We start from the raw sequence: 14,428 nt of genomic DNA on the forward strand, positions 1-14,428 counted from the left end.
TTAGTCTGACCTCAGTGATTAGAAAGATGTTGGAATTGATTATTAAGAGTGAGGTCTCAGGATGCCTGGAGGTACATGGTAAAACAGGCCGTATTCAGCATAGTTTCCTTGGGAAAATCTTACCTGACAAATCTGTTGGAATTCTTTGAAGAAACAACAAGCAAGATAGTCAAAGGAGAATCAGTTGATGTTGTGTACTTGGATTTTCAGAAGGCCTTTGACAAGGTGACACACATGAGGCTGTTCAACAAGCTACAAGCCTGTGGAATTACAGAAAAGATTCTAGCAGTGATAAAGCAGTGGCTGATTGGCAGGAGGCAAAGAGTGGGTAAGGGAGCTGTTTCTGTCTGGCTGCCAGTGGCCAGTGGTGTTCCATAGGGGTCTGTGTTTACGTTACATTTCAATGATTTGGATGGTGTGGCTTTGTTGTGAAGTTTACAGGCGATATGAATATAGGAGGAGGGTTGGGTAATCGTAAGGAAGTAGAGAGACTCAGATTAGGAGAATGGGCAAAGAAGTACTCTGATAAAAGAAATGAGAGGGTTGACTATTTTCTAAATGGAGAGAATATACTAAAAACTGAGGCGTAAAGGGACTTGAGTCCTTGTGCAGGTTCCCTAAAGATTCATTTGCAGGTTGAGTCTGGTGAGGAAGGAAAATTCAATGTTCGCATTCATTTCAAGAGGACTAGAATATAAGTAAGGATGGAATGTTGAAATTTTATAAAGCTCCGCTGGGGCCTAATTTGAAGTATTGTGAGCAGATTTGGACCCTGTATCTTAGAATGTGCTGGAACTAGAGAGGGTTCAAAGGTGGTTGACACACGATTCCAGGATTGGCTGGCTTGTCTTATGAAGAGCGTCTGATGGCTCTGGATCTGTATTCACTAAAATTCAGAAAAATGGGGGGTGAGTGGTGAAAGGCCGTGATTCAGAGAGGATGTTTCCTATGTCTAGGACCAGAGAGGACAGCCTTAGAATAAAGGGATATCCTTTTTTTCACATAGGTGAAGAACTTTAGTGAAGATATGGAATTCTTTGCCTGGGCACCTGCAAAGGCCATGTCTTTATGTTGATAGGGTCTTGATAGATCAGGACACGAAGGGATACGGCGAGAAGGCAGGAGATTGGGGCTGAAAGGAAAATTGGATCAGGAATGATGAAATGGGGGAATCAATTCGATGGGCAAATGGCTTAATTCTGCTCGTATATCTTGTGGTCTTGATCTTTTCACCTTTCACCTTTACCTACGTATGTATTATATGTATAATACATATAATCCATTCTGATAAAATACACTTAGGATTAATGACCATTGCCTCTTTAATACAGAGAAAATATATCACAAATTTTTCGGGATCAACATACTAAGGAGATGACATTGAGTCAGGGAGCATCTGTTAGAGTGGAAATGACAGTTGATTTGTGTGTAGTCCTTCAAACAATGACTGGCCGCTGGGTTACTGCAGCTTCATTATGTATTGTGTGTTGCTCTGGATTTCCATCAACTGTGGCCTGTTCTGTCTTCCTAACAGTTTTCAGTTGGTCTTTTATATGCTGATGAAAAGAAATGGGAATACTTCAGTAGCTTGTTAATTTATTCTGTATTCTGAATTTAGCAGTATAGAGTCTATTCCTTGTTATTTTTGCCTTTATTTTCATTGCCCTATTTTCTGAATCTCCATTTGTCTTTTTTCCATTTTTTGTTGGAATTGTAGTTTGAAGGAAATGGTTCCCAGTCTGAAGCAATCTCCAGTTGTCAGGAGTGGGAAATGTGATCCACAGTTTCTAATTCTTAACACTCAACATCTTGCTTCCCGTAAAACAATGCTTTATCTTTGTCATGGCTTTGTTATCCTAACATCCAATACTGTTATGTTCTTACTTTTTAAGTAGACTGTTCAAATGCGCAGATTTTGATAAGTTTCTCTTTTGTTAGTTCTTATTCCATTCTTTGCTGAGATTGCTTATTCTGATGTCCAGTCTTATTTGTCTTCATCTGCTTGCCTTGACCTATTCATTCTGCTTCTCTTTCCTGTAATTTTCATCAAGTTCTTCATTGTTTAACATAGAAACATAGCAAACCTACAGCACAATACAGGCACTTTGGCCCACAATGCTGTGCGGAACATGTACTTGCTTTAGAAATTACCTAGGGTTACCCATAGCCCTCTATTTTTCTCAGCTCCATGTACCTATCCAGGAGTCTGTTAAAAGACCCTATCATACCCGCCTCCACCACTGTCACCGGCAGCTTATTCCGCATACTCACCACTCTCTGCGTAACAACAACTTACCCCAACATATCCTCTGTACCTACTTGCAAGCACCTTAAAACTGTGCCCTCTCATGTTAGCCACTTCAGCCCTGGGAAAAAGATTGAGTATCCACACGATCAATGCCTCTCATCATCTTACACACTTAATTATCCGTCTTTCCTTTCTTTTGTTGCCCTAAAACACAACTAAACTGATCTGAGTGCACAATTATTTTAAAATAGTTGCATAGTTTTTACTTGCAGTGTGTATTTCTGGGGGAAATAGCATATTGGCACTCTTGAAGCATTTCAGTTTATTTTAGAACACAATTTGATAACTTGCAGCCAGTATTGCAACGAAAAGTCCAACTGACTTTCCTTATTGTGCACAATGTGGTATATGGATGGAAATATTCTCTCCTCTCAAAATGGTGTACACACAGTGGCCATGTAATTAGATACTCCTGTACACCTTTTAATGCAAGTACCTAATCAGCCAATCATGTGACAGCAATTCGATACATGTAAGCATGCAGTCATGGTGAAGAGATTCAGCTGTTCAGGCCAGCCAAACATTTGAATGAGGAAGAAATGTAATTCAAGTGACTGACCGTGGAATGATTGTTGGTATAAGTGGTTTGAGTATCTCAGAAGCTTCTAATCTCCTGGGATTTTCACACACTACAGTCTCGAGTTTACAGAGGATGGCGCAAAAACAAAAAAATCTCGTGAGTGGCAGTCTGTGGGTGAAAATGCCTTGTTAATGATGGTGGTCAGAGGAGAATGCCAGGCTGATTCAAGCTGACAGGAAAGCGACAGTAACTCAAGTACACAAATTACCCCGTGTTTCAACAGTGGCGTGCAGAAGTGCATCTCTGAATGCACAACACACCACATCTTGAAGTGGATTAATGTGCGAACTATTTTCTAAATAGGGAGAAAATCCAGGAATCTGAGATGCATAGGAACTTGGGAGTCCTTGTGCAGAACACCCTGAAGGTTTACTTACAGGTTAAGTTGGTGGTGAGGAAGGCAAATGCCATGTTAGCATTCATTTCAAGAGCTCTAGAATACAAGAGCAAGGATGTAATGCTGAGGCTTTATAAGGCACTGGTGAGGCCTCACCTTGAGTATTGTGAACAGTTTTGGCCCCTCATCTTAGAAAAGATGTGCTGGCATTGGAGAGGGTCCAGAGGAGGTTCACAACGATGATTCCAGGAATGAAAGGGTTATCATACGAACATTGTTTGATTGCTCTGGGTCTGTACTTGCTGAAATTCAGAAGAATGAGGGGGATCTCATTGTCTAGGCCTTTCAACATTAAAAAGGTTTCAAAGTAGATGCGGAAAGGATGTTTCCCATGGTGGGAGAGTCTAGGACAAGAGGGCATAGCCACAGGAGAGGGGTGCCCTTTCAAAGCAGATGCGGAGAAATTCCTTCAGCCTCACTGTGAATGCGTGGAATTCGTTGCCACATGCAGCTGTGGAGGCTAGGTTGTTGGGTATATTTAGGGCAGAGATTGATAGGTTCTTGATTGGACATGGCATCAAAGGTTACGGGGAGAAGGCTGAGAACTTGGGTTGAGGAGGAGGTTTTTTTAAAAAAAAGATCAGCCATGATTGAATGGCAGAGCAGACTCGATGGGCCAGATGGTCTAATTCTGCTCCCATGTCTTATGGATAAGCGGCACTGACAGTTTCTATCATATTTAGACTAAAAGTAATTTTTACAACAATTCTTTTCTCTTTCACTTATTTTGACTGTCTTCTGGCTCCTTCCAGATTAAATCACAGCCTCTGATTTTCCAATGGAACTGATTAAATTATAAATAACGAATTCTTCTGCTTCAGAAGCTATGATAAATCACACTGGATGTTCTGAGATTCAAGTGAATTCCTGTTCCATCTAAAGTGTATGCAGCTTTTTTGCAATTGTATTTTCAGTGGATTCAGTAATCAGATTTGCTTTTGAATGGGCATAAGATGAGAAATATTCTTGATACTTATAATAATTTTGTGACTTGTGCTTAAATGGTGCTTTAACTTTATTGGACAGTGAAAGCACCTATTGTAAATTTTCTGCTATATCTCTATTCAAATAATTATACAGGAGTGCAAGTCAAGGTAGCTAGATACTGATCATGGTAGGATCAATGATTTTCTGCCCTCGTGTTAAGAAACAGCAGTGGGCCTCTCAGTCTTATTTTGCTTGGTCTGCTGTGGTTGACCTTACCTTAGTACTTTCCTATTCAAGCTCCATATCCTTTCATTTCCCTAATAGGAAAAACATTTGTCAACGTTTGGCCCATCTTTCCCTAGTGAAGGAATATCTTAATTTTATTCTGAAAGACTGATTCAGTTCCTTATTTTGATGCTGATCCCTAGTTCCAGTAAGTGGCTATCTTACTTCTGCATCTACTTTATCAATCCCCTTAAGAATTTTGTATTTCTTAATGAAAGAGCTTTATTTCAAACTCACACAAGCCTTGTCTGTTTAGCCGCTTCTCCTTTAGAAAAACCCTACTTTTCCATTCATCAGTCTGATGAACCTTTGCTGTACTTCCTCCATTGCAAGTGTATCCTTCATTGATGTGGGAGACCAGATTGTCCACTTTATTCCAGATAAGTCTCAACAGGGCTCTATATAATTAGAGAAAGAGATCCCTATTGTTATACTCAATCCTTTTGCAATAAAGGCTAATATATTCTTTGCCTTTTTCCTTTCTGAACCTGCATATTAATTTCTAATGATTATACATGCCATCTTCTAATCTCACTTTTAAAGGTTTCACTTTCAATCTTCAACCAAAGTTGGTCACCCCTAATTATCCAAGTAGCTGGTAGTGTAAGCTCATGGCTCCAGCAACCTGAGTTTAAATTTTGACTAAGAGTTTGTTTTCCCTGCGATTTGCATAGATTCATTCAGGGTGCAGTTTCCCCTCAGGTTTCAAAGACCATCTGAAAATTGAAATGCACTGTATCAAATGATATTTTTAAACAAGATGTTGAGTGTCCTCAAAACATTCTAACATTTTCCCTACTCCAGAAATAGGACCAACTGGTATGTGATTTTTTTTCTGTCTTGAATAGTGTAGTTGTACCTGCAACCTTGTAAAAACCGGGAACCTGGTTAAATTAATGGAATTTTGGAAGGTCATAGACAGTACCTTTAGCCCCTGGAATACTCCTGGAGATAGTTATAGCTTTTGGTTCTGTTATTTCAATACTAATAGTTTTTGAGTTCTTTGATCTACTGTCCTCCATTATTTCCTGTCTCAAGAGGACCAAATAAATCTATTATTTAACTATCAATCTGAGTGCCTCTATTAACTTGTATTACTCTTTTCCTTTTGACAAATTGTTTTTAATCCCCAACTACATAGCTAGATGTAGCTTCTCAATCTAAACCCTCATGGTTCATAATTATCTTTAAGTTTAAGAACCTAATTTCAAATTGAACTGTTTCACTTTGTTTCTGTAAGATTCTATTGTATGATGATTGCTCTTCCCTCTAGACCCTGTACATGTCTCATTTTGTTGTTGTACAATACTACATCTAAAATAGCCTACTGGATCAGTAGGTTGAGCAACCAAAAGATTTTCAATAAATCAGGAGAAATTATTACTCTAATTTAGATTCATCATTATTGTATATAGATTACTCGCACAGACCACAAAATTCCTGGTGTGTGGATTATGAGGAGGTCGTCATCTTCCATTAAAGTTTTTTTTTGTCCATTACCTAATAGCAGCATCATAACTAGAAGTTCCAAGCTGCCCACTTATCGGAGGCAAAATGATAAATTCTTGCATGGTTAAATTGCTTATTACTGGATTTACTGAACTTTGATACCAGCACCTGCCATCCCTGCTGCCTTTTCTTTCTTTGGTTAAAGTCAGGCTATCTCACCTCTTCCATTTTCTCTTTCACTTCTAAAAGATAAATATCCTGAAGCATTTTAATTCCCAGCCTTGGTCATTCTGTATCCCTAATATGGCTTTCAGAGTGCATACATTTATTTGAACCTGTGGCTTTAACTAATGAACATTGTTGTAAATGATAGATGTGTTCAATTTAAGAGCCTCCAGTGTTGTCCTTGTGCTTTGATTATATCCTCATGTATGTGCTGCTGTCTCTACTGAGTTTTATTGCTTTATTTCATCGCAGCCTTCTAAATGTACCCTCAATGGAATCCCCTATATACCACCCTCATTTATGATGCTGTCCTGAAGGAGTGTCCAGATGACTTTCCCTTTCCCAGATGCATTGTCTAAATTTTGCCCTTCAAGTGTTAGTGTGGATCTCCATGCTTTTATGTAATATAGTTGCTACAGAAGATAAGTCTGAAGTCTTGAGACAATGGCCAGAACTAGCCTAAATGATTACCTCCCAGTGGCGCTGACTTCACCAATCATGAAATCAAACCGGTCCAATGATGATACCATAGCATTGGCACTCCACTTCATTCTGTCCCTACTAGAAAACTATGCCTCGGAGGCTGGTGGGGAATCTGACCCTGTTGGGACTCAACGACCCTCTCTGTAACCGGATCTTGGACTTCTTGACGGAAAGAGCCCAGTCTGTCCAAGTTGACAGCAATTACTCAAGCTCCATCGTGCTGAGCACTGGTACTCAGGCCGCTGCTGTTTACACTGCTGGCTTGCGACTACACTGCCAAATTCAGCTCAAACCGCATCAAGTTCACTGATGATACAACAGTGCTTGGCCTCTTCAGTAATAATGATGAGTCAGCATACAGAGAGAAGATAAAGGCTTTTAGGTGGTATGAAACAACAACCTGAATCTCAATGTGAACAAGACAAATGAGATGATTGTGGACTTCAGGAACTTACAGGTCAACCACTCCATTGCACATCAATGGCTCTGCCATGGGGAGAGTGAAGTGCACAAAATGGACAATCTAACCTAGACCCACAACACCTCGTTAGTCAAGAAGATGCGGTGGTGTCTACGCTTTGAGGATATTGAGGCGTGCAGGGCTCTCTGTCCCAGTAACAATTTTCTACAGGAGCACTGCTGATTCCTGTCTGGCTACATCATTGTATGGTACAGAAGCTGCAAGGCATTGGACCGTAAGACCCTTCAGAGAAAAGTGCTGAGAGGATGACTGGGGTTTCCCTCCCTCTCCTCCCTCTCCCCCCTCACCCCCAACCAATTTGCGACATTTACCGGGAGTATTGTATACAAGGCCATGAAGCATTGAGGATCCCTACCACCCATCCCACAATCTTTGTTCCACTACTGTTAAAAAGGGCTAGGACTGCCTGACTGGGTAACAGATCCTTCCCTCAGGCTGTGAGATTAATGAATACCCTGCCACCACCGAGGTCTCATCACTAGGTCGGCAAACTGTTTACCATTTATCTGTGCTGTGCTTTACAAATACATTTTGAATTGTATTTTAATTTATAGTGTAACTTGATTCATGTGCTGTGTTACGTGTATAAACACAAACTTCAAATGCATTATGAATGCATATTTTTATTGCAAGACCTATGCCCAAACTGAAATGTATTACTTGTCCTCTTGACTTCAGTAAGCATGTCACCAGAGCTGCTGCTGGTAAGGCTGCCATTAAGGTTTGTCCTGTGTTTTGTGATATCACACCGGAGGAAATAATGTATCATTTCTTAATGCATGCATAACTAAATGACAATAAAAGAGGACTACGTGTCTTCATAATCATTAGGTACTGAGTATTGTGATTTGACTTCATAAGCCCGGCATCGTGAATGTGTTTTAAGGATGTGAAAGAACAAAGCTATTTTTGCAAGTCTATATTCCAAGTAAAGTGCACAAGTGAGAAAATCTGCAACATCCAAATTTGCATCAATTGATACTTTTAATTCACCTTGGTTTAACCCCCCATTTTAAATTCTTTAAAATAAAAATGTTTAATAATTCAGTTGAGTTTCTGTAGTTCCCAAGCACTTTTTTAAAAAAGTCTCATAAAATAAATTCCCAGTGTATGGTTTGAGACGTTATTTGAGGTTAATTGAAGTTACTTAATTTTGCAGGTTTTGAGATTACTATTGAACACCCTCATACTGATGTGGTGAAATGTACCCAGTTAGTGAGAGGTAAGTTTTTCATGTAATATAGCAGTAATAATTATCCAGATCTTCATTTGTGTCCAGTAAGATGCCTATTAGATGTTGGCTACACCTGCAGAATGTAGTGAGTGGTGCCTAAATTGTATTTAAAATATCTGTCCTTATTTTTTTTCATTTGACTAATTCTGCTTTATTTTCATTACAGCAAGCAAGGATTTGGCACAGACATCCTATTTCATGGCTACCAACAGGTTGTTATCCTGACCCTCTTTGTTGCACAGTTTCAGGCACACTATTGCTTCCCTTACTGCAGGGCCCCCTTATCAGTGTCCCAAGCCCTTGTTGCGACAGAGAAAAGTCCCTTCATCTATAGTGATGGTGCATCTCTGTTTGCAGTGCGGTGTACTGTACAAGGGTGTTTTGGACACTTAAGGGGTTAAATGCACAATGAGAAGTGTAGTGGTGCTCTCTGATTACATTAATTCAATTCTGAGTGCATAACTCTAAAAATTGGTAGCCTGAATAGCAACTAAAGATTGCAAAGAGATAAACTTAACCTAGAATTCACAAGCATTCATGGTAAGTATAAAAACATTTAACATTTTTACACTTCTCGTTGAATTGCAGAATTTAAATTTTCCATAATTGACAATTTTTAACAATGTTTTAATGTTTTCAGATTAAAGCTTTACAATTCATTTAGTGAACTGCAAGTTGTTGGGTTGTACTTCCAGTTCAGTGGAAATTATTCAGTGACCCCTAAAGTTAACTGGAGGTAATAAAAACATCATTGTTGGAGGGACTACCATTGCCAAAATGTAACTTTGTTGCTATTTGGCAAAAATAAAGTTCAAAATAACTGAAAGAAGATGATTTTGTTATGTTGAAGTTTTGCTTAAAAGGCCATGTGCACTCCAGAAGAAGGTAAACGATTGCTATTAACTTCCGAAATCAAGTTGCAGAGCATGTGGGTTACACATGATTAAAAGTTGCATCTCAAACTGATGACTAAACTTACTAAAATTACTTCAGTCATTTTGCAAATAATATTTAGTAGAAACAGTTGGCTAGGTAAAAACGTGGCTAGGATTACTGTTAATTATCACCTATTAAATGCTTTGATTTCTTTAAAATCAAGGATTTTACCTTGCAAACATTCTGAGAACTATCTGGAAAAGAACATGGGTAGTAGCTTGATGTGAATTTTTCATTATGTCGATGTATAATGGTGTATATACTGCCTCCATTTATGGACATGTGAAAACATGTTCTTCAATGCTGTATTAGAGTAGCCCTATTATCAGCTTTGTACTGGAAGTGTGACCCACCTTCTGCAGATATTCATGTATGTATTTTTATTTGGCAATTAAATAGCCTTTCTTTTTGTCTCTTGTATTTTTTCCATGATCTATCAATCGTCAAATGTTCTCCACTTCAGTTTGCACCTGACAACATTTTGCTTGCAGTACAAACCTACCGTGATTGCATGCGTGTGTATTCATCTGGCTTGCAAGTGGTCCAACTGGGAGATACCTGTATCTACAGATGGCAAGCACTGGTGGGAATATGTGGATCCATCAGTGACTCTGGAATTACTTGATGGTTAGTTGTAAATTGGAGAAATTTCGATGAAGAATTTATTTAGTACCATACATTTTTGTAATGAGACAACATAGTAATTGAACATTTTTTGTTTTGTGTTTTCAAAAATATGCTGAACTGTCGTCACTCACTCTTGTTAATACATGATGCCTATGTCTCCCTTGACTACATTAAGCATCAATGGTTGTGATTGGGAATCTGTAAAGTGTAAAAAAAACACCTCTTAATTGTATACCTGAATTCCATGGAGAAAGAATAAAATATTAAAAAATAACTTAAACCACTATTTGAAGTAATGGTCCACATCTCAATTGGCAGTATATGGCATGCAGCTATTTTAACTTTTTATCCTAAAAGATTGTACACATTTGCTTAGTAATTATTGACACATCTCAAATGGAAAAGGTTTTAAACTCTTCCCAAAAATTCTTCTAGTTCTGTTGATGGTGTTATGTTCTATTTTTAAAAGATATTTGTTTCTGAAAGATACTAATGGCATACTTAACTGGTTTCCTATTACCTATTTAATTGGAAATTTAAGATAAATGTCAGTTGCAAAACTTGTACAAAGAAACCTTCCCTGGGAAAACTTAAAACGTGGTTGTGGTACGTTGTGTTAGATGTTGTCAGGTTTTCATTTAAAACCATTATTTTGATTTTTATTTGCAGAATTAACGCACGAATTTCTGCAAATACTAGAGAAAACTCCAAGCAGATTGAAAAGGATACGAAACTGGCGGGTAAAGCATATTTTAGATTAACAACACTTGGGAGTCTCATTTCTTAAACCATTGTAAAGACTAGCTTCCATTTTGATTTTTTTCTTCCTTTATAGGCTAATCAGGCTGCAAAGAAGCCAAAAGTAGATGGTCAAATAGCTGATAGTGTTCTTCCTGGATCATCTGGGCCTCCTGAATCTACATGTTCTGTTGGTGGTGATCCTTCTACAAGTGCAAGCTTTCCTAAATCAAATTCCACAACTGCTCTACCTACATCATTGAACTCTGGTATTTCAATCCCAGTACATGTCCCTGAAATGATGGCTACTACATCATTCAGTTCTACCTCCCAACAAGATTGGCCCCAGCATCCACACCAGCATCTGGAACAGGTTCATTCTCACAAACAAGATTTGCCATCATCCCTTCACAAAAATGACATGATCTGCATGCAGCAGTCAACTTCTGGACAGTTATCTCAAAGCCATCATCGATCAGACAAGGGATCAGGACATTCATCTAGTAAGCACGAACATCTTAAATCTGGTAATGGCAAACATCATGGTTTCCCTCTTCCAAATGTACCAGCTCCTCAAAAGTTAGCTTTGGACAGATATAGAGAGAAATTTGCTGCAGAGCTTGCAGTACAAAAACGCAAACTAGAAACACTGGAATCTGATGTGAAAGAACACTATGCCTCTGCTGCTCAAGCTATGGTAGAACAACAGAAAAGGCGTGTGCCAGCGCAGCAGCAAATTCAGCATAATAGCAATGCTGTGACTTCTCCAATTAAAATGAAAATACCAATTTCGGCAGAGAAATCAGAGAGGCATATGGCAGAGAAAAAGGATAAAGGGTTACTGAAATTACGGATTCCCATCCCACCCACAGAAAAGACCAAGGATGAGCTGAAGATGAAAATTAAAGTCCCTTCCTCTGAAAGACACAGCTCCTCAGATGAGGGCAGTGGTAAGAGCAAGCACACAAGTCCACATGCAGGGAAGGAGCACAAGGAGAAACGCAAGGACCATTCTTCTCATCATCATCACCACAGTAGCAGCCACAAACATTCGCACAGCAGCAGTACTGGGAGTAGTAGGCACGGCACCGAAGGGTCGAAAGGTGGAACTCTGCGGAGTCCCGTAGGTCTGAGCGGTGATGGCAGTTCCACTGGCTCCAGCTCTTCACGCAAGAGGGCGCACGCCAGTGATGCTTCTCACAACCACCATCCCAAAATGAGCAAAACCTCCAAGACTGCAGGTACTTCATCTAGCTCTTCTTCCTCTTCCTCTTCTTCTTCCTCCTCTGTGAAGCAGTATATGTACCCTTGCAACTTAATTCTTAACCTTCCCTCCTCCCCTCCTCCCACTGTCACATACCAGGTGGGCTATGGACAACTCAGCACCCTCATGAAACTGGATAGGAAACCCTCCGAGGCCAACGGTCACAACGCCAATCCAGAATACAATGCAAACACCCAGCACAAGGACTACAAAGATACTTACGATATGCTGGAGTCACTCTTAAGTGCCCAAGGAGTGAACATGTAGCCGTAACTCACAGCATTTGAAGCTGGAATTCTGCTTCTTTATCCAGCTGTGACATGTGTCATTGTCGCCACTGCTTCCGTCAGATCTGAGCATTGCTTCCCCATTCTCCACTTTCAAAAGGAGATTAGCGTAAGCATAATCAGAGGTGAATGTTGAAAGGGTTGTGCTCTACCCATAGTATTATCATTACAAATACTATAACTTCTAGCATGAAATGTGCTATTTAATTTTGCCGATATTTCAGCAATTGAAAATTAAAGATGGCAGACTGCTGCTTGTGAAGGTTTAATGCCTAGTGTGTTATGCACACCAATAATGTGGCAATTTGGTTTTGAAATTGACAAAGCCCTTGTTCATATTGCCACATATTTCAACGGAGTGCAATTTTTGTCCTTTTATTGTATGGTGATTTTTTTTTGCATGTTTCTAGGACAAAAGGGATGTAAAATGAACATTAGAGACAACTGTATTAGTTTACCAGAAAGTGGAGAAAAATGTACATACATTTTTGTATGTTTAGATGTACTATGAATACTCAGGTTTGGAGCTGCTTGTAAGTATAAAAAGTTTTTAAAAAAAGAGAGGTTTACATATGACTGACTTTGCTATAAAGTGCATTTAACAATTTCATGGCTTGTTGAAGTAATTTACCAGACACAGTGCTGTTTCTTGAATACATGGAGTTATTAATGTAACATTTAAAGATATTGTCAAGGCTCATGTGGGAGAGAAGTTAAGCCACGTGTGTAATAGCTGTATTTTTTTTAGGTTAGCTCTTCTATAAATATTACTTTAAATACATCTTAATAATCTACAGGGATCAAAGTGTCAATCGGCATCTTAACTTTCCAGCTTCTGTATATTTGGATTATAAATTAAAAGCAGCAAGTTACTGTTAATGCGAATTTTTTTTTCTTTCAGGCATATATAGGTTTGCAGTCAACCACACAAGTAAGCATCTTAAAAAGATAATTGTCTGACCTTTATAGCCATTATAAATAAAGTAATCCACTTGAAAAATGTACATCTCAATTACATTGTAACCAAAAAACGTTAATTTTGTCTGTTTGATGTGAGGAAATTACAAGGATAACATGCAAGATGGTGTTTCTGATGATTGAACAGTGGTTTAGGTCTTAAATGTTAGGACTAAAGTGCTCTTCAAGTCATTCTAATGTGAAATAATTGCTGTAATTGGTCAGATATTACCTTTTTAACATTGAATACAACTAAGAATTTTTCATCAATAAATGTGGTAGTTATTCACATTGTTTCTTGTAGTTTTTCTTTGGTCTGGCTTGTAAAGGATCTGTGTCACACCATTCAAATAATGGAACCTATAGAAATTAGAGACGTGCTCTCAGAATAGTGAAGTGGTTAACAGAATAGTGGATTTTTTTTTACTTAAAAACATTGTGATTTTTCTAGGAAAATTTTATACAGATTAAAATGCCTTTTGTTCTTCTGTATCCAGGCCGTTTTGAATGTTTGAACTGTGGATTTGAGGAGTTGTCTGCTTATCGTATTTGAGTAGTGGGTGCCACATTCCTCTCTTGGGTATGGGAAAGCACTTTTAAAACTATTTAGATCTTTCATTGAGATCTGTGGCCCACTGCATACTACCACAATGAAATTAAGCGTAAATGAATTAAGTATTTCTAAAAATAGACTTTCATTGATACCTGTGATTTTGTGTTTTTTTGCATCAGTATATTGAAGCTTTGTACTGAAGCACCATTTCCCCCTTTCAAGTTGCTTTGCTGTATAGCTTGATATGCAACAGACATCCGAGCAATAATTGATGCAAAGATTCTCTTGTAATTTCACAACCATGTTGCGCTACTTTTTCCTGACATGCACTAAGGATTTAGCCTATCTTGGTATTATATATAAAGATAGTTATATGATGTATTAAATATAAAAACAGACAAATGTAATGCAAAACTTTTGCTGTCTTCAAATTAAATAATATTTGAACATTTTAATTGTTTTAAAGTTATATCTTCATGACTCTATTCTGTTTGTCAACCAAGTTCACACTTGCATTTAAGTTTTCACATGACATTTTAACCTTGGATTTACCTATTAGGTGTCTGTAATGCTGTCTAGTGTTAAAACTTAGTCTTGACATTTTTTTTAGATCTTCATGTGAAAGAAAAACTGCCCAAAGATGACCGTAATCTTAACAAGGAGCTGATACCTCTCACAATACCTTTCTGCTTAAGTA

General features: G+C 38.4%; 1 protein-coding gene across 3 annotated transcripts in view; it reads left to right on the forward strand.

Annotated features, from left to right (window-relative positions):
* Positions 1 to 14,186, forward strand: part of ccnt2a (cyclin T2a) — a 39,051-nt gene extending 24,865 nt beyond the window's left edge. Inside the window, exons 5-10 of one of the 3 annotated variants that reach the window (XM_072262157.1) lie at positions 8,295 to 8,357; positions 8,536 to 8,581; positions 9,769 to 9,932; positions 10,602 to 10,672; positions 10,768 to 11,911; positions 12,034 to 12,166. In XM_072262157.1, coding sequence (XP_072118258.1) covers positions 8,295 to 8,357; positions 8,536 to 8,581; positions 9,769 to 9,932; positions 10,602 to 10,672; positions 10,768 to 11,911; positions 12,034 to 12,074 — 1,529 coding nt within the window. In that variant the 3' untranslated portion in view covers positions 12,075 to 12,166. Of the gene's footprint in view, positions 1 to 8,294; positions 8,358 to 8,535; positions 8,910 to 9,768; positions 9,933 to 10,601; positions 10,673 to 10,767 lie in introns of those variants that run through there. The other 2 variants (XM_072262156.1, XR_011886464.1) reach the window with 2 other exon arrangements.
* Positions 14,187 to 14,428: the final 242 nt, after the last annotated feature.

Source organism: Mobula birostris, chromosome 6 (assembly GCF_030028105.1).
Source record: "Mobula birostris isolate sMobBir1 chromosome 6, sMobBir1.hap1, whole genome shotgun sequence".
Lineage (NCBI taxonomy): Eukaryota > Metazoa > Chordata > Chondrichthyes > Myliobatiformes > Myliobatidae > Mobula > Mobula birostris.